The sequence below is a fragment of the Oncorhynchus tshawytscha genome, linkage group LG19 (genome assembly GCF_018296145.1).
Source record: "Oncorhynchus tshawytscha isolate Ot180627B linkage group LG19, Otsh_v2.0, whole genome shotgun sequence".
In the NCBI taxonomy this organism is placed as follows: Eukaryota; Metazoa; Chordata; class Actinopteri; order Salmoniformes; family Salmonidae; genus Oncorhynchus; species Oncorhynchus tshawytscha.
In genome coordinates, this window is record NC_056447.1 from 39,352,951 (window position 1) to 39,378,829 (window position 25,879).

Below are 25,879 nucleotides of genomic sequence, written 5' to 3' on the forward strand. Positions count from 1 at the left end.
GTGTCAATAGATGTGTTCAATTCTCTGGCTTTCCATGTCTGGAATGGTATTTTGTCTGATATTCCAGAAGGTCCCTGACCTGTGAGAACCCTGTGAGATGATTGACTGAGCAGGGTCGCCCTTCGATGAAGTCAGAGGTTATTCATTAGTGAAACTATGCGGGCGACTTGCAATGATGTCATTTTGACCAGCTTCACTGAGGTGTTGGCTGGGGAGCCAGTAGGGGTGTTTTTCTCATTCCCGTCCTGTGAGTGTATCATAGCTCTTCACTGAGGTGTTGGCTGGGGAGCCAGTAGGGGTGTTTTTCTCATTCCCGTCCTGTGAGTGTATCGTAGCTCTTCACTGAGGTGTTGGCTGGGGAGCCAGTAGGGGTGTTTTTCTCATTCCCGTCCTGTGAGTGTATCGTAGCTCTTCACTGAGGTGTTGGCTGGGGAGCCAGTAGGGGTGTTTTTCTCATTCCCGTCCTGTGAATGTATCGTAGCTCTTCACTGAGGTGTTGGCTGGGGAGCCAGTAGGGGTGTTTCTCTCATTCCCGTCCTGTGAGTGTATCATAGCTCAGGCTCGTAGCCAAATATCCCTTCATATGGGACATAATACTCCATGCTGCCAGTATGTGTGTGTCTGCACTGCAGTGGCAGCTGCAGCTGTCTCAATACGTCGTTAGAGTTAACGCAGGTAATTTTGCTAAATGATTCAAGTGTCCGTGGTGAGACAATATGACAGGGTACAGCTCTCTTTTCTGTATCAGACCTTTAAATATCTGCCTTGACGAAATGACACTGACTGAATCGATCACCATAATGTCCCCAGACGCAGAAGAAAAGAGACCAAGTCACTTGGCAAGGAAACAGTCATTTTAACATCATGTAATGCAGCTTGTATTTGTACGTTAAAACAGAGCAGAGTAACGTCCCTGGGCCAGCTAGCTCCACAGCTATGAGGAGCTGACTAGGGAGACTTTATCGTTCTCTTCCCCTGAAGAGCACTAGCCTGGTCCCAGATCTGTTTGTGCTGTCTTGCCAACTCCTATGCTTTAGATATTGGCCTTGATGAGGTGAGATGGACCGAAGCGATGACAATTGGGAAAGAAACACTAATTATAACCTAAAGTGCATCACATAGAATTACATTAACAGACCAAAGTAAAGTTTGGCAGGATGGCTCCACAGCTGTGAGGAGAGCCTGTCTCCTCCTCTGAAGAGCACGTCTCTCTCTCTGTTCCTTGGCAGAGCGTAAGCCTTTGCTCTGCCAGAGATAATCACCTGTCACAGCCATCAGCACACCATCCCTGACCGAGCCACATCAAACCTAGAAGATTTGTTGTCGTCTCTCCACCCCCCCCCGGGGTGAGGCGGGTGGCTGTGTGGTGTGTTACCCTGGGAAGTGGCGCTAAGTGCCAGTCGGAGGAAATCTGTGGAAGATGTAAGGGGCATTAATGCCAGGGACGTCTGAAAACCGATAAACAGCACCTAGCCTGTGTCATGGGAATACTGATGATGCCCTCTATTTGGTAGTCGGTGGCTGCCAATAGTCAGTGGATGCCTTTCAATGTGGCTGTAGGTGCATCTCAAAATATCTAAAGTCAAGTCAGTGAGACAGACCTGTCCATTACACAGGAGCACGGACTCAGACTTGTTTACTTAAGACAATTTAAAAAAAAAACTTTATTTAACTAGGCAAGTCAGTTAAGAACAAATTCTTATTTTCAATGACAGCCTAGGAACAGTGTTTAACTGCCTGTTCAGGGGCAGAATGACAGATTTGTACCTTGTCAGCTCAGGTGTTTGAACTTGCAACCTTCAGGTTACTAGTCCAACACTCTAACCACTAGGCTACCCTACATGGGCAATGTTATTTGGTCCCTAAGCCCTTTATGCAGGGGCCACTTCCTGAGTGGGACCACTTCCTGTGTTTGATAGGGATCACTCCAGTCTGCTACTCTTTTGGCCAAAATGACAACTGACATGATGCTCACTTGAATCCCAACTGGCACTTGTCAATATTCCAAAATTATAAACCCATTCGCAAGCATCTTTTGTGGTAGTGGCTAGGTTGTTGCTACCGTGACTCAGGAGGGACAAACGACAGTAACTGCCAGGGTAAGATATGCAAACATAGCACACCCACATCGAACCACACCCCCAAGACCCAAATCTTGTTTTTCTTAATGAGCAACAGAAAAACACATGCGGAATCGGTGCGTTCAGCCCCCTTTAACAGCGGCCCTCCAGACCTCGGTGAAGACTGAATGCAGGCTGTGGGGATAAATGAGTTTCACACCCCTGATCTACACTAAAAGTCTTTGATAGATGAGATCTATGTGAGTGCATACTACTACCAGGTATTTGCTTTCACCAGTCCAGTAGTGTCACATCATTGCCAAAGAAGGAAAGGAAGCAAATAGGGGAATCCACTTTAAACAAGATACACGCTGAGGATGGATGAAATTGAGTAGCGGGTACAATTGTATCCATGGTAGCCTGACCTCGACCTATAATCTCTGGCCCCTGACCTCTGACCTTCTCCCCCCCCACAGTGAGAGTCCCTACAGTGAGCATGGGGCCATAGAGGAGGTGGACAATGAGGGAGGCACTGAGACGCATACCAGTGAGGATGGTGAGTACCCTTCAACCAGGCACCCTTGTAACCCTATGATGTAATGACATACCAGATGTGAACGTCATGGGAAAAGCATACTTTCTTTCTCCAGTGTCTGTGCTGTGGTCTAGCGAGGGTTAAATCCAGACTTTCTCCAGTGTCTGTGCTGTGGTCTAGTGAGGGTTAAATCCAGACTTTCTCTAGTGTCTGTGCTGTGGTCTAGTGAGGGTTAAATCCAGACTTTCTCTAGTGTCTGTGCTGTGGTCTAGTGAGGGTTAAATCCAGACTTTCTCCAGTGTCTGTGCTGTGGTCTACTGAGGGTTAAATCCAGACTTTCTCCAGTGTCTGTGCTGTGGTCTAGTGAGGGTTAAACCAAGAGCCCACTGGCCTGTGTGGATAATCCTGCCTTGCTAAATGGAATGTCCTTGGAGGGGCAGGGAAATGGGCTCCAGAGATGTGGGCATCTATTCATATTCTAATTCCTGCTGTATCGCCAACACCCCATGGGACCTGGGCCACACAGTGATGGCAGCACCTCCCCCCCAGACCCCTGGTGGGCTCTTCCTCCGGACCCCCTCGGGTAATGTGATGAGGGATCTTTAAGTTTTGGGGTTAGCCGATAGTATTTGAATGAGCCCTAATCCTATGGGTTGGTCACTCAAATATACCCAGCATATAAATACTTTTGGGGAATTATTTTGAACTCCAAATATGAATGGGGAGTGATGATGATGAATGATTATGTCTATAATACCATCTGTATTGTCTATGCTTTTAAACAACTTCAGCGTGTGTTAATGTGATAGGCCTCACTCACACCAGCCTCAGAGACACTGCACTGCAGGCCAGGGAACTATATACTTCTAAAACTAAGTAAAAAGTGTGAGTTGAGACGTCTGCTCTTCCATCTGGTCTGTTGGACCCGGTCTCAGACGAGGGGGGTGCGATGGAGTTGGTCTGTTCCAAATCAAATACACTGACTCTCCTCCTTCGTGGGCTACAGAGGGGTCAGGTTGGCTGAATAGGACAGAAACTGGTTGTTTCTCAGGGAAACATTACAAAAACGCTGTACAGCTAAATTGCCTTTAGACATTTTGTAGAGAATAAATATATTCCTAAACATGTATCTTGTTTTCAATAATGCATTAAAGTAAAACTGCAAAGAATGTGGCAAAGAAATGTACTTTATGTCCTGAATACAAAGCCTTAGGTTTGGGGCAAATCCAACACGTCACTGAGTACTATTCTTCATATAGCATGGTGGTTGCATCATGTTACGGGCATGCTTGTCATCGGCATGGAGTAGGGAGTTGTTTTTAGAATGAAAATAAATGGAATAGAGCTAAGCACAGGCAACATTGTAGAGGAAAACCTGGTTCAGTCTGCTTTCCAACAGACACTGGGAGACAAATTGACCTTTCAGCAGGACAATTTTTATTTTACCTTTATTTAACTAGGCAAGTCAGTTAAGAACTTAAGAACAAATGCTTATTTTCAATGACGGCCTAAGAACAGTGTGTTATCTGCCTTGTTCAGGGGCATAACGACACGTTTCCCTTGTCAGCTCGGGAATTCTATCTTGCAACCTTTCAGTTACTAGTCCAACGCTCTAACCACTAGGCTACCTGCCGCCCCAATAACCTAAAACACAAGGCCAAATATACACTGAACCAGTGTAGACACTGCGTTGCTTACCAGGACGACATTGAATGTTCCTGAGTGGCTTAGTCACAGTTTTGACTTAAAGCGACTTGAAAATCTATGGCAAGACTTGAAAATGGCTGTCTAGCAATGATCAACATCCAACTTGACAGAGCATGAAGAATTTTTAAAAGAATGTGCAAATATGGTACGATCCAAGTGTGCAAAGCACTTAGAGACTTACCCAGAAGGACTTTATCATTGTGGAGTATTATGTGTATATGGGTGAGAGAAAAACATCTATTTCATGTTTAATTCAGGCTGTAATACAACAGAATGTGAAATAAGTCAAGGGGTATGAATTCTTTCTGAAGGCACTGTACGTAACAAGCATTTTACAAAAATGCTGTACAACTACGTAACAAAACTTTACAAAAACTTTCAAAGTTGTGTTGTAGCCGTCCACATTGTCTAGTCTACAACGGAGCCCAACCCGGTTCCATAGTAATAATAAAAACACACATTAGTAGCCTAATCATAATAACAGGCACAATCCCATCTCCTTTCCCTTTAGGTCTGAAAGTGTTTTTAGATTGTCCTTTTCATCATTCACCATCAGTCTTTATACATCATTTATACATGAGCTCCAGGATGGAAATGTAAACCATCACGTCTCATTACATAGCTTTGCTAGCACACCCTCTTACAGAGTCAGACACATGTATGTCCATTCTAACTAATGAAGACACCTGGGGCACATGCATCACATGGGGGAAAATGGTTGGAACTTCCGAGTGTGCCTTAATTCTAATTCTTTCACATGCTACAGACAGTACTCAATTTTAATAACCTGCATTCCGTCAACTCCTGTAACAACTGGCAATGACATCGTAGCGTGACATCGTAGCGTGACATCGTAGCGTAACAGTGCGAGTGACAGTGTCCTTTTTTTAGATGCCCATTCCTCTCGCTCTGTCAATACATTGATGTTCCTTCCCTCTGCTGGTTAAACACTATAGGGTGTTGGAGTAGTGCATTCTCTTTACCCAGTTCAGTAAACACTGAACATGTCATTTCTCTTCCCCTATGACCCCCCCAAATCTGTCTCTGCTCATCATGTCCTGTAGCAGATAAGCAGGATCTTAGATTTATTTTCAGAGCGAGCGAGAGCGAATTCATTGGGGCCTGCCTAGCTGCTGCTTTTCTGCCTCTCACTCTATCGATTGTTGCCGTATCTCACTCCAAGGTGGTGATCCCTATTCACATGCATGAGCAGAGCGAGCCATGGGACTAGTCCACTGGGGTGTAACGGCATCCTACATTGCACTGCTGTTATATCAGAACCTCTTACTTTTTCTGTCCAGCTATTTTTGTGTGCACGCACTTCTATGAGTGTCCTTGTCTATGAGCTTGCGCACTATAAAATTCAAATGAAATCAGAGATCAAATTCCTGTCTGTCATGTCTCATTGGCTCCACAACACCCCTGTCATTCCCCACGGCAGAGAGGGGGGAGAGGGAGAAAAAACAAGAGAACCAGGATACATGTTATCTTGGATTCACTGTCCTCTCCACTGCTTCTCTCATCAGGATGCTCATCAGGGAATCTCACTGAGTTGTTTCTGTGAAAAGAATGTCATGGTGGTTTTCACACATCCTGCTCTGGTTTCCTGCTATATGAGCTCTGTGGTGCTCCTCCACTGATACCTCTTATCGAGGAAGCCTTGCTGTGGGGAGGAGCAGCAGGGAAAGGCAGGGACCCCCTGTCTGACTTGAGGAATTCTAGTGGTTGGATGTTCTTGTGGGTGGATGGGGTTGGGGGTGGGAGGAAACTAACCATTGACAATTGCTGTATCGCCATTGGTCGGGAGTCATGGCTGGCACCACCTAAGAGGAAAGGGCCCATATGACTGTTCCTTGATGTTTTTAGCTCACCTGCCAGCAGTAACGGGTATGTCTTAGTGCGATACTGACTGTGTTAAAGGTTTCTAACAACATTTTAAATAATATGTGGTGTGGTAATGTACTCCGAACACAGACACTCGCAACAAAAAGCAGATGACAGTGTTTGTATTGGGTTTACCTTATAAACACTGTCCTCACTCAGACATCCCATGCAGAATCTCCATAGGTCTTTGTGACAGCTTGTCGTAGTCTAACCTCAGCAGAAGTCCATACTCTGGCTAACGTACTGTGTACTGAGCAGTATAGATCTCCTTTCACTAAGAGCTATAATCATCCCTGTCCAGGGCCTTCAGGGCCTGTTGTCCAGGGTGTTCTATTGTATGTGTGTAGCTCGGTTGTTATTGACACTAACTAAACTAGACTGACTGCTGCTGCTTTCAATCTCAGATCAATAATACCAGACCCATTTGTGACATCATTCGGACATACATAATCGTGACATATAATTGGCAGAAATGTTTATACCTGATGACACCGCTCTGCTAAAAGAGAAATGGATTCCTTCATGTACTTTATCAGCCTTTAGTTTGACATACCTGACTGTGTGTTCCTCGTTTTCTTCTGCAGAGGGCGAGCCCATCGAAGCAATTGCCAAGTTTGACTACGTGGGACGTTCTGCCCGAGAGCTGTGCTTCAAGAAGGGCGCCTCCCTGCTGCTGTACCAGCGGGCATCGGACGACTGGTGGGAGGGACGGCACAACGGCATTGACGGCCTGGTACCTCACCAGTACATCGTGGTGCAGGACATGTGAGTATGCAGCCCATAGACACACACACAGCTTCTAGAGGAGACACTGGCACATTTATTATCTACATATTCTTATTCCATTTGGACAGGAATAAGAATATGGACAGGTAATATGGACAGGTGGACAGGTAATATAAATACATCTGGAGACATAACAATATGTTGAATTAATATGTTGAATTAAATCAATGATTTTTAAAGACTCTACAGGTGGTTTTGCACAGGATTCGTTGGTGGGGCAGGATTTGTAGTTGCTCTCCAATATTGGTACTTGCACAATATGTCCTCATCCTTGAAGTCTAGACCACAACTCCCTTAACAATACATAAGACTGCTGTTTAGAGAGGACTCTTGTATGCAGTAAATTTGTTCCACTTCCTTGAAGAGGATTCCTCATTACAACTTGCGTCCTGTTCAAGCTATTGCTCACTCACGTAACTGACCAATCAGCCACTCAATCACACTGTATTTAGCATTTTATTTTCACTCTTAACAGAGAAGATCCACCCTCCCTTAATCCCATTTGGGGTTCATTGTCAAAGTGAAAGTGACGACATCCGTCCATCTTTAATGTTCTTCCTCTGAATTAATCACGGCTTTTTCTTACTAACAATGACTCTGAGGAGCCAAGGCTCTGGGGCTGTGTGACAAACCCCAAGTGCCCCTTCACACTGGCAACCGTCTCCCTGCCCAGGCAATGATCCATGCCTAATGGGGTGGAGCTACACCCTCATTAAGAGGGTGAGAGAGACATTGTTTAGTAGCTAGCCAGAGAAATGTATGTTTAAAGCTCTCCCCCTCCGTTAGTGTTGTAGGTCCTTTACCAGCTGTCCCTACATGTGCCTGTATCAATAATTCACTAGGGGAGGTGCCGGGGCTGATGGCTGTTTTCTTAGTTAAAGGAATGACCCTGAGAATTTACAGCCAGGTGTCCTGAAGCATGGCCAAGCATACTGTACTTGTGTGTGGAGGGGATATAAACTCAGCAAAAAAAGAAACGTCCTCACTGTCAACTGTGTTTATTTTCGGCAAACTTAACATGTGTAAATATTTGTGTGAACATAAGATTCAACAGAGACATAAACTGAACAAGTTCCACAGACATGTGACTAACAGAAATTGAATAATGTCTCCCTGAACAAAGAGGGGGGTCAAAATCAAAAGTAACAGTCAGTATCTGTTGTGGCCACCAGCTGTATTAAGTACTGCAGTTCATCTCCTCCTCATGTACTGCACAAGATTAGCCAGTTCTTGCTGTTAGATGTTACCCCACTCTTCCACCAAGGCACCTGCAAGTTCCCAGACATTTCTGGGGGGAATGGCCCTAGCCCTCACCCTTCGATCCAACAGGTCCCAGATGTGCTCAATGGGATTGAGATCCGGGCTCTTCGCTGGCCATGGCAGAACACTGACATTCCTGTCTTGTAGGAAATTATGCACAGAACAAGCAGTATGGCTGGTGTCATTGTCATACTGGAGAGTCATGTCAGGATGAGCCTGCAGGAAGGGTACCCTATGAGGGAGGAGGATGTCTTCCCTGTAACGCACAGCGTTGAGATTGCCTACATTGACAACAAGCTCGGTCCGATGATGCTGTGACACACCGCCCCAGACAATGGTGGACCCTCCAAATTGATCCCGCTCCATGTTACAGGCATCAGTGTAACGCTCATTCCTTCGACGATAAACACAAATCCGACCATCACCCCTGGTGAGAGCTAACCGCGACTCGTCAGTGAAGAGCACTTTTTTGCCAGTCCTGTCTGGTCCAGCGATGGTGGGTTTGTGCCCATAGGCAACGTTGTTGCCGGTGATGTCTGGTGAGGACCTGCCTTACAACAGGCCTACAAGCCCTCGGTCCAGCCTCTCTCAGCCTATTGCGGACAGTCTGATCACTGATGGAGGGATTGTGCATTCCTGGTCTAACTCGGGCACTAATGGGCGGATATCACTACTAAAAAAATTCAGTGTGACATACGCTGACTTTACCAAACATTAGGAACACCTTCCTAATATTGAATACCCCCCCTCGGTACAGCCTCAACTCGTCGGGCCATGGACTCTACAAGGTGTCAAAAGCGTTCCACAGGGCCCATGTTGACTCCAATGCCCACAGTCAAGTTGGCTGGATGTTAATACACACAGGAAACTGTTGAGAGTGGAAAAACCCAGCAGCGTTGCAGTTCTTGACACAAACCGGTGTGCCTGGCACCTACTACCTACCGCGCTCAAAGGAACTTCAATATTTTGTCTTGCCCATTCACCCTCTGAATGGCACACATTCACAATCCAGTGGATTTAACAAGTGACATCAATAAGGGATCCTAGCTTTCACCTGGATTCACCTGGTCAGTCTGTGTCATGGAAAGAGCAGGTGTTCTTCATGTTGTGTATACTCCATGTATAGAAGCACTTGGGTGAAATACAGTAAGATGAGCATTGTGTATCAGATTGCTGGGCCTCAGTCATCCTTCTTGTGTGGACGTAGCATACGTGCACATTTTTTTATTTCACCTTTATTTAACCAGGTAAGCTAGTTGAGAACAAGTTCTCATTTGCAACTGCGACCTGGCCAAGATAAAGCAAAGCAGTTCGACACATACAACAACAGAGTTACACATGGAATAACCAAACATACAGTCAATAATACAGTAGAAAAAGTCCATATGCAGCATGTGCAAATGAGGTGAGATAAGGGAGGTAAAGGAAATAAATAGGCCATGGTGGCAAAGTAATTACAATATAGCAATTAAAACACTGGAATTGTAGATGTGCAGAAGATTAATGTGCAAGTAGAGATACTGGGGTGCAAAGGAGCAAGATAAATAAATAAATACAGTATGGGGATGAGGTAGTTGGATGGGCTATCTACAGATGAGCTATGTACAGGTACAGTGATCTGTGAGCTGCTCTGACAGCTGGTGCTTAAAGCTAGTGAGGGAGAGATGAGTCTCCAGCTTCAGTGATTTTTGCAGTTCGTTCCAGTCATTGGCAGCAGAGAACTGGAAGGAAAGGCGGCCAAAGGAAGAAGGAAGCCAACGAGAGCATACGGGTCGCAGTGGTGGGTAGTATATGAGGCTTTGGTGACAAAACAGATGACACTGTGATAGACTGCATCCAATTTGTTGAGTAGAGTGTTGGAGGCTATTTTGTAAATGACATCGCCTAAGTCGAGGATGGTCAGTTTTAAGAGGGTATGTTTGGCAGCATGAGTGAAGGATGCTTTGTAGCGAAATCGGAAGCCGATTCTAGATTAATTTTGGTTTGGAGATTCTTAATGTGAGTCTGGAAGGAGAGTTTACAGTCTAACCAGACACCTAGCTATTTGTAGTTGTCCACAAATTCTAAGTCAGAACCGTCCAGAGTAGTGATGCTGGACGGGCGGGCAGGTGCGGGCAGCGATCGGTTGAAGAGCATGCATTTAGTTTTACTTGCATTTAAGAGCCGTTGGAGGCCACGGAAGGATAGTTGTATGGCATTGAAGCTTGTCTGGAGGTTAGTTAACACAGTGTCCAAAGAAGGGCCAGAGGTATACAGAATGGTGTTGTCTGCGTAGAGGTGGATCAGAGAATCACCAGCAGCAAGAGCGACATCCTTGATGTATACAGAGAAGAGAGTCGGCCCAAGAACCCCCATAGAGACTGCCAGAGGTCTGGACAACAGGCCCTCCAATTTGAAACACTGAACTCTATCAGAGAAGTAGTTGGTGAACCAGGCGAGCCAATCATTTGAGAAACCAAGGCTGTTGAGTCTGCCGATAAGAATGTGGTGATTGACAGAGTCGAAAGCCTTGGCCAGGTCGATGAAGACGGCTGCACAATACTGTCTCTTATCGATGGCGTTCATGACATTGTTTAGGACCTTGAGCGTGGCTGAGGTGCACCCATGACCAGCTCTGAAACCAGATTGCATAGCGGAGAAGGTACGGTGGGATTTGAAATGGTCGGTAATCTGTGGTGTGTGTAGGATTGCAAACCCCCAGTAATTTACCAAAGTTATTGGAATTTTCTGACAAATTCCAGTGATTCACTAGTAACATTAGTATATGACCGGTAATATTCCTGCGCTTTGCAACCCTAGGTGTGTGTGGTTTATTGTCCAGTCCATTATTCCCCACTCCACCAGGCTCTGTGGCTACTAAGCAGCTCTGATTGCTACCACCTGACAAGATCAGTCACCATCTATAGTGTATGCAGCTAGTGCTCAGCTCAGTCAGGCACGCAGCCCACTGAGATAACCCATACAGCTGGCTTTGGTCATGCTGCCTGGCAGCCCTGGACACACCACTTCTAATGGAAGGATAATAGATCCAGGCCTATAAGTCAACATGAGCCTGGAGGAGAGGCTAGTTAGGAATGCTTGACTGAACTCAATGCACTGAACTATTCACTGTGGTATCAGATGACTTCATCTTATAAACTATTCACTGTGGTATCAGATGACTTCATCTTATAAACTATTCACTGTGGTATCAGATGACTTCATCTTATAAACTATTCACTGTGGTATCAGATGACTTCATCTTATAAACTATTCACTGTGGTATCAGATGACTTCATCTTATAAACTATTCACTGTGGTATCAGATGACTTCATCTTATAAACTATTCACTGTGGTATCAGATGACTTCTTCTAAATTATTGTTGCATAAAAACATTGCTTGGACTTTTGCCGGATTGTCTTTTTGTCTTCTTTTGCGCGTCTGTGTGCGTGTATGTGTCTGTGTGCGTGTATGTGTCTGTGTCGTGTGTGTCTGTGTGCGTGTATGTGTCTGTGTGCGTGTCTGTGTGCGTGTATGTGTCTGTGTGCGTGTATGTGTCTGTGTGCGTGTATGTGTCTGTGTGCGTGTATGTGTCTGTGTGCGTGTCTGTGTGCGTGTATGTGTCTGTGTGCGTGTATGTGTCTGTGTGCGTGTATGTGTCTGTGTGCGTGTATGTGTGCGTGTATGTGTCTGTGTGCGTGCATGTGTGCGTGTCTGTGTGTGTGTCTGTGTGCGTGTAACAGGGATGATAATTTCTCAGACACGCTTAGTCAGAAGGCTGACAGTGAGGCCAGCAGCGGCCATGGAGCTGAGGACAAGTGTTCAGGAAAAGACATGAGCTCTCCTACTGACACCAGGATCACTGACGCCTACATTGGCAGGTGAGCTCAACCACATCTCACCTCTACCTTACCTAGTGAGGCAGTATTTATTAAGCACCAAACAGAAGAATATGGACTGAAACATGGGGGGGACAACTTGGACTTGTCCAACAAGACACAAGCATTTCTGTTTTACATTGCATGACACACACACCCTAGCCTACTGGAACAGCACACCTTGACGTCTCACTGTGGAATCTTCTCAGGTATCTCGTTAATGAAACACAGCCAAACCAATAACTACCTGTTTTCTGGGTCTGGCTGCCAGGGGGTGGTTCTGGCTGCCAGGGGGTGGGTCTGGGTGCCCTACCACCACCCAGTCCACTGTGCTCTGTGGTCAACTACTAAAAAAACTAAAACATTTTTAAACATTCTGGAATGGAGATGAATCTAGAATGAATTCCAAGAGAGGAAAAACAGTTGTGTGTACCTGTACCTTATGACTAACACTGAGGGACAGCACTGGAGTTAGTCAGTCTACATGAGAAGGACCAGATGTCATCTTACATGCAGGGTCATCCACAATGTCAGCTAAACCTGGGCCCGTATTCACAAAGACACTGGGAGAGCTGATATAGTATCAGCTTTTTTAGAAAAAATAATATGGACAGAGCAGACCTGATTCTAGGTCAGCGCTCCTACTCTCAGCCTAATGGCCAATAGAATCATCGTTGATGATGAGTTGTCCCAGTCAGTGGATAATCTAAGTCCATTTTCAGATGGTTGGCTTCAGTCAACATCAGGGTGTAAATACATTAGAGTGGTTATTTCATAGTTGTCATTCTCAGAGCAATCTAGGGCAGACTCACACACACACACACACACACACTCCTGGCGTATCTTTTTGGCAGGGACTATAAAGGCTTCTGGGAGAGCTACAGTATTTTCTCACTCGTTCTTCTGTTCATTGCTGCATTCTAATTTGTGTGACGGAGTAGGCAACCTTGAGAAATCTGTCACTGGCATCAGCCCTGTAAGTTTAGATAGTGTTTTATTGAAAGGTTTGCTCACTTCACCTCTCTCTCTGCTGGAGAAATGTTAATGAATTTGACTAGCTATGCGTTCCATTCCTTGTTAGCCCCTCCCTTGCTACCCCTGGCACCCCTCTACCCCTTGAGCCAGGACTACTTTCTCTACCCCCTGCTCCCTCCCTCCCTTTCTCTCTACCCCCTGCTCCCTTTCTCTCTACCCCTGCTCCCTTTCTCTCTACCCCTTGCTTCCTTTCTCTCTACCCCTTGCTCCCTTTCTCTCTACCCCCTGCTCCTTCTCTCTACCCCTTGCTTCCTTTCTCTCTACCCCTTGCTCCCTTTCTCTCTACCCCCTGCTCCCCCTCCCTTTCTCTCTACCCCGTGCTCCCTTTCTCTCCACCCCTGCTCCCTTTCTCTCTACCCTGTGCTCCCTTTCTCTCTACCCCGTGCTCCCTTTCTCTCTACCCCGTGCTCCCTTTCTCTCTACCCTGTGCTCCCTTTCTCTCTACCCTGTGCTCCCTTTCTCTCTACCCCGTGCTCCCTTTCTCTCTACCCTGTGCTCCCTTTCTCTCTACCCCTTGCTCCCTTTCTCTCTACCCCGTGCTCCCTTTCTCTCTACCCCCTGCTCCCTTTCTCTCTACCCCCTGCTCCCTTTCTCTCTACCCCTGCTCCCTTTCTCTCTACCCCCTGCTCCCTTTCTCTCTACCCCTGCTCCCTTTGTCTCTACCCCCTTCCCCCCTCTCTACCCCCTTCTCCTCTATCTACCCTCCCTCCCTCTCTACTCCCCTCTCCCTCCCTCTCTACCCCCCTTCTCCTCTCTCTACCCTCCTTCCTCTCTACCCCCTGCCCCCTCCCTCCCTCCCTCCCTGCCTCTCTACCCCCTCTCTCCCTCCCTCTCTACCCTCCTTCTCCCTCTCTCTCCACCCCCCCCCTCCTCTCTCTCTACCTCCCCTCTTCCTCCCACCCTCTCTCCCTCCCCCCTTTCCTTCTCTCTACCATCCCCCTCCCTCCATATCACCCCTACCTCCCTCTCTCTCTTCCCTCCCTCCATCCCTCTCTTCCCACCCACCCTCTCTCCCTCTCTCCCCACCCTCCCACCATCTCTCTTTCTCTATTTCCCTCTCTACTGTTCTATGCAGACATGGCTCAGCACTATTGAATCATTCATATCTTTGTCTTTATTTAGATATCTCTCCTTCTACTCCAATTTACAGCATTTCTATTATACAACAGCAGTAATTACAGCCTAGAATTGTAGTCAACCAGAGAACATTATTGTATTATCTGGTTTGCTTTTGTATGACATTATCAATAGTATGGAAAACATGTCAGTCATGATTCATATTATAATATGGTTTGTAAGTACCCAATGACTGTCTGTAGATTGTACTGTAGCAGTTGTTTTCCTTTCTGTAAGCCTGTCCATAGATTGAGTTGTGTGATCTTACTCCCCCTACTGGTTATGAAGAGTCCATGCACGTGTTTACCCCTCCACGTGTTACCCCTCCACGTGTTTACCCCTCTGTGTTTACCCCTCCGTGTTTACCCCTCCGTGTTTACCCCTCCGTGTTTATCCCTCCACGTGTTTATCCCTCTGTGTTTACCCCTCCGTGTTTATCCCTCCACGTGTTTATCCCTCCACGTGTTTACCCCTCCGTGTTTACCCCTCCACGTGTTTACCCCTCTGTGTTTACCCCTCTGTGTTTACCCCTCCGTGTTTACCCCTCCGTGTTTATCCCTCCACGTGTTTATCCCTCCACGTGTTTACCCCTCCACGTGTTTATCCCTCCACGTGTTTATCCTTCCACGTGTTTACCCCTCCACGTGTTTACCCCTCCGTGTTTACCCCTCCGTGTTTACCCCCACGTGTTTACCCCTCCCGTGTTTACCCCTCCGTGTTTACCCCTCCGTGTTTACCCCCTCCACGTGTTTACCCCTCCGTGTTTACCCCTACCCTCCGTGTTTACCCCTCCCGTGTTTACCCCTCCACGTGTTTACCCCTCCACGTGTTTATCCCTCCACGTGTTTACCCCTCCACGTGTTTACCCCTCCACGTGTTTACCCCTCCACGTGTTTACTCCACAAATCACCAGTCAGTCCTCCATCTGTATCAAAACACATTATGTCCCATATTTAGCTCCATGATGAATCGCCACTCTTAATGACGGTGGCTGAGACAGACCGTGTTAATTAGGCAGGAATTAGACTGAGACTTGAAACACTCCTAGGAAGGATGATTAAGGGATGAAGAGCTGCTAGACTCATTTTTATTGTTTATTTAACCTTTATTTAACTAGGCAAGTCAGTTAAGAACCAATTGTTATTTACAATGACGGCCTACCCCGGACAAACCCGGACGACGCTGGCCCAATTGTGCGCCATCCTATGGAACTCCCAATCACGGCCGGTTGGGATTCAACCCAGGGTCTGTAGTGATGCCTCTAGCACTGAGATGCAGTGCCTTAGACCGCTGCGCCACTCGGGAGCCCTGAATGACTCATGAATGAAACTTGATGGAGATAAAGGTTTTGGGATATGAGACAGGAAGTACAGTGCAGGTAGCTTGGTCCCAGATCGGTTTGTGCTGTCTTGCCGACTACTATGGTCTTGTGGCATGTTAATGACTGAAGGAGTTGGCTATACAGCACAAACAGATCTGGGACCAGGCTAGAGCAACAATACACATTTGGACAAATGTTAAACCCCTTTAGTAGATGTTATTTGTCCGTTTCTGTGTCGTTGCATAACAAGTAATTGATTTAGGGTTTCTGCCTGGTGTTGTGTAGGGAATATTAGTTTGATATTATGTTAGTGGTGAGGCAAAAAATGTCATCTCTCAATGGTTTATTGAAGAATTAAAAAAGACCGAACAAAAACAGTTAGTGAATGAAAAAGTCCCTTATCACCTTTTTATCAAATCCTCAAAATACTTGTATCCCCTCACAATCTCCTCTCATAACCATCTTTCAATGAACTTTTTCCTCAGAGTATATCCACTGGAACAATCGTAAATTGTTATCCCTCTGGTTAAATATCTTTATATATTTCCCTTATCATATCATCCTCCGACACTGCTGCCAGACAGGCAGCCTATCACATTTGGTGCTGATTAGGTAGGGGGATGAAACATTATGGCTGTCTCCTGGGCTGTGTCCCAAATGCCTCCCTATAGTGAACTACTTTTGAACAGGGCCTAATGGGCCCTGGTCAGAAAAAGTGCTAGGCTGGGTGTCATAAATATGCAGAGCAGAGCAGGGTCTTATCAGAGCCCCAGTAGTGATTGTTGTGTCTTTGGCATCATTAAAACTGAAGACTTATTTATCAAATAACTCTCTGTAATTATTATTACGCGATTAAACTGATTAATCATGTAACTGTAATTAACTAGGAAGTCTGGGCACCAAGGAACATATTCAGATTACAAAGTAATTTTCCTAATATAACTTTCAGATATTTTAATATCTGATCAATTTGAATTATTATTTACCTCACGTTAGTCTCATTCCAAACATCGTAAATTGTTGGTTATCTGCACAAGCCCAGTCTTCACTATGAGTCATACATACATCAATTGTCTTAAAATAATTTATTTACTAATCATGTACTCACAGAAATGCATCATACAAACAAACAAACAAAGTAGATATGGTTCCAAAGAAATGATAGGGGGGTGTGGGCTAAACTCTGCTTGTTAGACAGAGTGATAACTGTAACAATTGAAATGCTAATCCTTTGCACATGAATGCTCACTCATTCGGGAACAATTGCAGTATATATATATTTATGCTCAGTGTGTCGTCGGGATCTCTGTTGAAAAGTTTGTTTCTGTTGGAGAGTCTGTCCGCCCTCTCTCTCGCTCTGTCGTGGTTAGAATGGATAGTTCAGAGTGACATTCATTCATGTCGTTATAGAATACAGGTTTCGGCAGTTGTCGGTCTTCGCGTTCAATGATACCGAATTCCTAGCTGCAGACTAGTAATTAATATCAAAGACTTGTTCTTATTCTGTTGGTATCAATAATCTAAGAGTTTAACCACGTGGTATGTGTGCCTGCGTGCGTGAGTGTGCCTGTGTGCTACTAGGTCTCTGTGTGCGTGCCATGCGTAAGGGATGCACACCTGTGTGTGGCAGGTCAGGTGTATATCTATGTTCAGTCAGGAGGGTGTGTTGAGACAGCAGGTTCAGATGGAGGACAGCTTTAATGCTGAGCCATCTGAACCTTATCCCAGGCAGGCAGGGGGGCAGGCAAGGGGGCACTGTGTGGCTAAAGGTTCAGATAAAGACCCAGCCTGCAGGCCTCACAGTGCTGCAGCTGGAGCCCTGCCTCAGAACAAGCAACTAGGAGCACTTTGGGACTGACATATAGGTTTATGTATGAACACTACATTCAGACTGACTAAGAATCTGTGTGACTGTACATTACCCCATACTGACTAAGAATCTGTGTGACTGTACATTACCCCATACTGTCTAAGAATCTGTGTGACTGTACATTACCCCATACGGTCTAAGAATCTGTGTGACTGTACATTACCCCATACTGACTAAGAATCTGTGTGACTGTACATTACCCCATACTGACTAAGAATCTGTGTGACTGTACATTACCCCATTCTGACTAAGAATCTGTGACTGTACATTACCCCATACTGTCTAAGAATCTGTGTGACTGTACATTACCCCATACTGACTAAGAATCTGTGTGACTGTACATTACCCCATACTGACTAAGAATCTGTGTGACTGTACATTACCCCATACTGTCTAAGAATCTGTGTGACTGTACATTACCCCATACTGACTAAGAATCTGTGTGACTGTACATTACCCCATTCTGACTAAGAATCTGTGTGACTGTACATTACCCCATACTGTCTAAGAATCTGTGTGACTGTACATTACCCCATACTGTCTAAGAATCTGTGTGACTGTACATTACCCCATACGGACTAAGAATCTGTGTGACTTGTACATTTCCCCATACTGTCTAAGAATCTGTGTGACTGTACATTACCCCATACTGACTAAGAATCTATGTGACTGTACATTACCCCATACTGACTAAGAATCTGTGTGACTGTACATTACCCCATACTGACTAAGAATCTGTGTGACTGTACATTACCCCATACTGACTAAGAATCTGTGTGACTGTACATTACCCCATACTGACTAAGAATCTGTGTGACTGTACATTACCCCATACTGACTAAGAATCTGTGTGACTGTACATTACCCCATACTGACTAAGAATCTGTGTGACTGTACATTACCCCATACTGTCTAAGAATCTGTGTGACTGTACATTACCACGGCTGTTTAGAGACACTGCAACATTTCTAAAGTTTAGCTAAAACCCATAGACTTGACCTCAGTGTCCGTCTGTCTCTTCCCGCCCTCTCCCATATCCCAGCAGGCATAAGAAGAGGACGGAGCCCCCCTCCCGCCGCCCCCCGGCACGCCCTAATGATGTCAACTGCATGGTGCACCCCTCCCAGCAGACCCACGGTGGCCAGGCTCACACGCCTGAGATGGGCTCCCCGGTTCTGGGTCACTCCTTCAGCCCCCGGGACCTGCTGCGGAGCCGTAACCACGGCCAGCTTCCCATGGACAGCCCTGAGCACCGGCGCCGAACAGGCCACGGCAGCCTGACCAACATCAGCCGCCACGAGTCACTGAAGAAGATGGAGAGCCCGCCCATTCGACGCTCCACAAGCTCGGGCCAGTACACGGCCGTGTTCCAGGACCCCCACCCGCACGGTGGTGGCAAGCCCCTGGATCCGGAGACCATTGCACAGGTCAGCGCCAGCACCGCGGGACGAGCGCACCTCCCTCCACCAGCAGCCCTGTCAACCTAGTTAGTCTACTTACTCTGAGTTCTGCTACTACTGAACACCTCTGTCACAATACTCCCAAACACATTCACAATCTACTTTTCCTTTATAGTTATCAAGACGCTCTTATTTAGAGTGACTTACAATAAATTCAGTCAGCTAAAGTAGGGGAGAGCAGATGACCACATATCACGATCATTGCAACAAAACTTTCTTTAAAAAAAACTACTATCAGCAACGTCAGTACTAGTAGAATATCAAAAATACAATGTTCGTTTCTGTTACAGCATCAAATAGCTTCAGAGACAGATTCTGGGACATTGATGTTGAGTAAAATAGCTTGAGACTACCTATTTTTATAATGTTCCGCACAGTCATGTAGTTACAAAAGCTGTTAATTTGGTCCGGGTGCTACGTGTCAGAATAGAAAATAGAAAGTCATTATTACAAAGCAGCGTCAGTGTTTGCATGGTAATACTTTGTCGGCACAGGCCCCAATGACCTTATCAGAGCTCTGATAACAATGTAGCACATCGTGGCTGTAGCAGTGTGCGAAAGCATGAGAAGCAGCATGGAGAGACTTCTAATCAGGAAGCTTAGGGTCAGAGAGAGGACGATGTCTCTCTCTGTTGGGTTGTCGGTCTCTGGGAGATGCTCAGATGACTGTCCTGTCTTATTCTGAGTCAGGAACATACCCAGGGATTTCAGTCTTCAGCAGCACTTTTATCCTGACGGTGCTCACATACATGTATTTATTGTATGATGCATGCTGGTGGTGTGATGTCACTGTATTCCCTTGTCTATTGTTCTTTTCTCTTTCTCTCCTCCCTTGATTTGCCTGTCTCTCCCTCCCTGCAGGACATAGAGGAGACGATGAACACGGCGCTGAACGAGCTGCGTGAGCTGGAGAGGCAGAGTTCGGCCAAGCACGCTCCCGATGTTGTGCTGGACACCCTGGAGCAGAGGCAGTCGACCGGGGGTCCCACCCCAGCCAGCTCCAGCGAGTCCCTCAGCCCCCTCCACAACATCCTTCTGAGGGCTCAGACCGGCGAGGCCGGGGGGCCCCCGATGCGCCGCAGCACCAGCTCTTCCAGCGACACCATGAGCACCTTCAAGCCGGTAGTGGTACCCCGTATGGGGGTGCAGCTTAAGCCGCCTGCCCTGAGGCCCAAGCCCCTGGTGCTGCCCAAGACGGGCCCGGCTCACCCTCCCCCTGTACACCCTCCCCAAGACCCCCTAGACAAGTCGTGCACCATGTGAACTTTGAACTCTGGGATGGGAACATGGACCAACAGGAAACTGGGAGAGGGTCTCTGACTACATATAGTAGCAATATGTTATCATTGTCTATAGATGATAATAATAGTAACAATATTGTGTAAGACAGTATAAGAACAGTCCATTGCCTGGACATTGAGGATGCTGTTGTAATTTACTTTGTGAGAATGATGTGTTTTCTTGTGTCGAGAAGTTAACCAGTGTCCAGTAAGTTAACCACATTTATTAACAATGAAAACAGGAACATTCTTAGGCCTGCTAGACAGACTGAACTACCACAAGGAAAGGAGCATGTTTCAGTGTGACTAACTATTTAACAGACAAATAATTGTCAAGATCCATATGGAAAATACTGTAGAATCTGCTGAAATGCCTAGCATCGCTAGATAAGTCAACTTTTTCTTCTTGATCATTACTGTATACAGAACAACAAATCACGAGGCTTCCTTTGACGTTAGAGAAACTTGTCTGGTAGTTTACAAAAACTAGAGAACTACAAAAGAATGAACGCTAAAGAAACAAAATAGTGCACGCTGCAATTCTGTTTTGCTTACTACTCAGCCAGGGGAACTATGGGAAATGTAGCTGAACCTGACTAAGGTTTGCTTCTCACTTAGATGGACAATGCTTAGATTTAGAGTACCAATCGTAAGGCTTTACTGCCACTCAGAAATATAAGCTGTCAATAGTGAAATTTCAAACCACCATTTGAAAGCTGTTGGAAGTTTGGATGTAGCTAATGTTTATAGCTGAGACTGAAGCAGGGAGGGCAAGAGTCCAGATTTGTGTGTGATCATAAGGATGCACTCTCACATACAGTTTTGGCCAAATATATTCGCACCCTTGCACTTTTCTTAAATAATTCCCTAATTCTTCTCAAATAAATTGCAATTGGAAAAAAAAACTTTGTTATTGAATTTTCAACATTGCAGAACATATTTTATTTTTGTAAACTGTATTTTCTAAATTAAATTTGTAAACTTAAGACAAATGGCCTGGGCAAAATGATTGGCACCCAGGAGCTAGTACTTGTGCTGTGGGGTTGCTTTGCTGCCTCTGGTACTGGGGCTTTGAACGTGTGCAAGACATCATGAATCATGAAATCAGCAGATTATCAAGCTATTTTGGAGTTCAATGTTCAACAGTGTCCAAAAATTGTGTCTTTAAGGTTGTGGGTCTTCCAGCAGGACAACAATCCAAAACACACGTCAAACGCACCCTGAAATGGTTCAAGAAGAAGCGCTGAACTGTTCTGGAGTGGCCAGCAAAGAGTTCAGATCAGAATCACATCCATAACCTATGGAGGAATCTGAAAGCAGCAGTTGGTGGAGGGCTCCCTCAAACGTTGAACAATTATAGCAGTTTGCTGCAGAAAAGTGGGCCAAATTGCCAGTTGAAAAGTATAGCAAGCTCACTGATGGCTCCAAGAAGCATTTATCTGAAGTTATCTTGGCCAAAGGCCATGTAACCAACTTCAAGCTCCAACGTCAAGCTCTGGGGTGCTAATCATTTTGTTCATTACATTTTCTTTATTTTCTCAAATTGTAAACTTAAGTTCACAAACATAAAATTGGTTCTGCAATGTTGAAAAACCAATAGGGAGTGGAGACCGGTTTATTTATTTTTTACGTTTCTACTTATTTGAGAAGAAATAGGGAATTATTTAAGAAAAGTGCAAAGGTGCCAATGTATTTTGCTGCAACTGTATATACTGTAGATATAATTGGACAGTAGATGATGAGATGTTTATTTGGTGCACAACAGAAGAGTACAAATGAACTGGATACACTTTTATCAAGGACTAGGCTGCACCTCCCAAAAGTTCTGAGAATGATGTTACGAGATGTTACAAGATTGCCTACATGTTGATTTTATATCGCTTTAATTTTATCGCAGCATCATAGTTCTAATCGAGGTCTGGAAAGAGACAAGAGGATACAACCACTGTGAAATATTACCTGTAATGGAAATCCTGTGAAAATGTTTATATACTCTTGAAGACCTGTGTCGAACCTTCGTTGGCTTTTTGTCTTTATATTCAAGGGGAGCGGTTGAGAATGGTTTGCATATAAAACAGAGTATAGAAAACACACCAGAGCTTGGTTTACAACAACACACAATGCCTGGCTTTCTCTGTCCAAAGACAACATATACTTTTACAGCATGGATGTTTGTTTCTCTCCCTCCTTCTGCAATGTAAGCATTCTTTTAGACTCCCTAAACTCATGGCAGTAAACTCCCAAAGACAGAATGCTGGACTGACTGTTACTGTAAAATACCCATTTTGTTCATACTGCTTCTTGTCAGTGTTTTAGGAGCTTTATATCCCATCCCCATAGCCCCTTCTGATCTGTAGGCTAATCCTTGTGTTGTGGATGGGGAGATGGGCTGGTCCATTATGCTGTGGGGGAGATGTGACTGATGTTTAGATTCTCCATCAGGACTTTGTTAGTACATTTAGGTTATACCCCCTTTTGAATGATTGTTGTGTGCCAGATCTCAGCTGTATAGAGGAGCAGACGCAGCACATGTGAACGTGGGGAATGCATACTCACATGTTCACTGAAGACCATGTCACAGGATGTGGGTGTCATTGTGGAGGCTGCTGAGGGAACGATGCCTCATAATAATGTATGGAATGGAGTATAATCTAGTGAATGGAATGGTATCAAACACATGAAAACCACGTGTTTGATACCATTCCCTTCACTCCATTCCGGCCATTATTATGTGCCGTCCTCCCCTCAGCAGCCTCCACTGGTGGGTGCATGTGACAACTAACGATCACAAGGGAAATGGCCTCATACTGTAACTGTATGTTCCCCTGTGACAGTGCCCTCTATGGGTCTCTTTTAAAGGTGCTGTGTAGCTGAAGACAAGAGACTGATGGATGCATGCGTGGGAAGCTTGCATCTGGTTAAAGAACAAGGACTTCAAAAAGCATTGTCTCAAGTTTGCAATAAGCAATGCTTTCCTTGGCATACAAACTGCAACAGGTTTATTTTTGTCTGTTGCCAAAATGTCATGTATATTAAAAGTGAATATGATTTGAATTCTGGATTACTAACCCTTTCTGGATTTTGTAATCATTTTTGTTTAAGATTTTGTTTGTTAGAATTGAATGGGATTTTTAGAACAAAGGTTGTAGAAATTCAAAGGTCCAATGAACAGAGCCATGGAATTTGCAGGTGTCCCACCCAAACTTCGGTCGTATTCATCAGACACCAAAGGGAAGAGAACAAACAGGAAGGGACTACCCCAATAAGAAACACTCATTTTGCTTTCCGTTTTGCAACAGTGTCCTAATGAACATGAGCCTGTTGTAATCTGTGTTGTCTTTCTATATGCCATTATACACAGTTAGCAGTGGAGTCCTGCCTGTTGACTGTTGCTTTGTGTCCATGTACATCTGTAGTATGTACACATGAAAGTGCCTTAGTTCATAGTTTCTCTAAAACATTTTCAATGTTCTGTACGGTTGCATTCTTATTTCAGACCCTGTGTTATGAGCAAGTGGAGTAGGAAGCGAGACAAATTAATTAATGAGCGAAGTCTTGCATCTCAATATCTGCGGTGCTGCTCGTGGCAACGTCAATCTTTAATAATAAAGATACTGCTTATCCATTGTGACATTGCACAGAACTGTATATTTGGCATGTAACAGCTTAACAACTTAGAGCTCTGAGGACTGTTCCTCAAGGGTTTTTCTGTCTAATAAAGGAAATACACTGAACAACAAAATAAACGCAACATGTAAAGTGTCGGTCCCATGTTTTATGAGCTGAAATTAAAGATCCCAGAAATTCTCAATTCGCACAAACTTTCAAATGTGCACAAATTTCTTTACATCCCTGTTAGTGAGCATTTCCATCCACCTGACAGATGTGGCATATCAAGGAGTGGGTTAAACAGCATGATCATTACACAGGTGTACCTTGTGCTGGGGACAATAAAAGTCCACTAAAATGTGCAGTTTTGTCACAACACAATGCCACAGATGTCTCAAGTTTTGAGGGAGCGTGCAATTGGCTGCTGACTGCAGGAATGTCCACCAGAGCTGTTGAAAAGTCAATGTTAATTTCTCCACCATAAACCAGCTCCTATGTCGTTTTAGAGAATTTGGCAGTGTGTCCAACCAGCCTCACAACCCTAGCCCACGTGTAACCACGCCAGTTCAGGACCTCCACATCCTGCTTCTTCATCTGCGAGATCATTTGAGACCAGAAACCCAGACAGTTTATGAAACTGTGGGTTTGCACAACCAAAGAATTTCTGCACAAACTGTCAGAAACCGTCTCGGGGAAACTCCTTTGCATGCTCGTTGTCCTCACCAGGGTCTTGACCTGACTGCAGTTTGGTGTTGTAACCGAATTCAGTGGGCAAATGCACACCTTCACTGGCACGCTGGAGAAGTGTGCTCTTCATGGATGAATCCTGGTTACTGATAACGAACACAATTACATTATCGATGGCAATTTGAATGCACAGAGATACCGTGATGAGATCCTGAGGCCCATTGTCGTGCCATTCATCGTCTGCCATCACCTCATGTTTCAGCAGGATCTGTGACCAACAGATGTCTATCTGTATTCCCAGTCATGTGAAATCCATAGATTAGGCCCTAAACAATTTATTTCAATTGACTGATTTCCTTACATGAGCTGTAACTCAGTAAAATTGAAGAAATTGTTGCATGTTGTGTTTATATTTTTGTTTAGTGTAGTTTGTTCATTCTGAAGTGGCCTTGTACTCTTGTGATAACATGAGCACTGTGCACACTGTCAGCAGAATTACAAGCCTCTGTTGAATCATTGGTCATTGTGTTACATGACATACTTCACTATTTAATGGTGCAGAAACTGTTATTTCTTAAATATAGAATATAGTTTAGCGTTTCATGTTATTTATTTATTTTATTTTACCTTTAACCAGGTAGGCAAGTTGAGAACAAGTTCTCATTTACAATTGCGACCTGGCCAAGATAAAGCAAAGCAGTTCGACAGATACAACGACACAGAGTTACACATGGAGTAAAACAAACATACAGTCAATAATACAGTATAAACAAGTCTATATACAATGTGAGCAAATGAGGTGAGAAGGGAGGTAAAGGCAAAAAAGGCCATGGTGGCAAAGTAAATACAATATAGCAAGTAAAACACTGGAGTGGTAGTTTTGCAATGGAAGAATGTGCAAAGTAGAAATAAAATGGGGTGCAAAGGAGCAAAATAAATAAATTAATTAAATACAGTTGGGAAAGAGGTAGTTGTTTGGGCTAAATTATAGGTGGGCTATGTACAGGTGCAGTAATCTGTGAGCTGCTCTGACAGTTGGTGCTTAAAGCTAGTGAGGGAGATAAGTGTTTCCAGTTTCAGAGATTTTTGTAGTTCGTTCCAGTCATTGGCAGCAGAGAACTGGAAGGAGAGGCGGCCAAAGAAAGAATTGGTTTTGGGGGTGACTAGATAGATATACCTGCTGGAGCGTGTGCTACAGGTGGGAGATGCTATGGTGACCAGCGAGCTGAGATAAGGGGGGACTTTACCTAGCAGGGTCTTGTAGATGACATGGAGCCAGTGGGTTTGGCGACGAGTATGACGCGAGGGCCAGCCAACGATAGCGTACAGGTCGCAATGGTGGGTAGTATATGGGGCTTTGGTGACAAAACGGATTGCACTGTGATAGACTGCATCCAATTTGTTGAGTAG

General features: G+C 45.1%; 1 protein-coding gene across 5 annotated transcripts in view; it reads left to right on the plus strand.

Moving 5' to 3' along the window:
• Positions 1 to 23,935, plus strand: part of LOC112218749 (SLIT-ROBO Rho GTPase-activating protein 1) — a 152,266-nt gene extending 128,331 nt beyond the window's left edge. For 2 of the 5 annotated variants that reach the window (XM_042301644.1, XM_042301646.1), the window contains exons 18-22: positions 2,537 to 2,616; positions 6,771 to 6,951; positions 11,957 to 12,094; positions 18,476 to 18,860; positions 19,755 to 23,935. In XM_042301644.1, coding sequence (XP_042157578.1) covers positions 2,537 to 2,616; positions 6,771 to 6,951; positions 11,957 to 12,094; positions 18,476 to 18,860; positions 19,755 to 20,156 — 1,186 coding nt within the window. In that variant the 3' untranslated portion in view covers positions 20,157 to 23,935. Of the gene's footprint in view, positions 1 to 2,536; positions 2,617 to 6,770; positions 6,952 to 11,956; positions 12,095 to 18,475; positions 18,920 to 19,754 lie in introns of all 5 variants that reach the window. The other 3 variants (XM_042301645.1, XM_042301647.1, XM_042301648.1) reach the window with 2 other exon arrangements.
• The last annotated feature ends 1,944 nt before the right edge of the window (positions 23,936 to 25,879 follow it).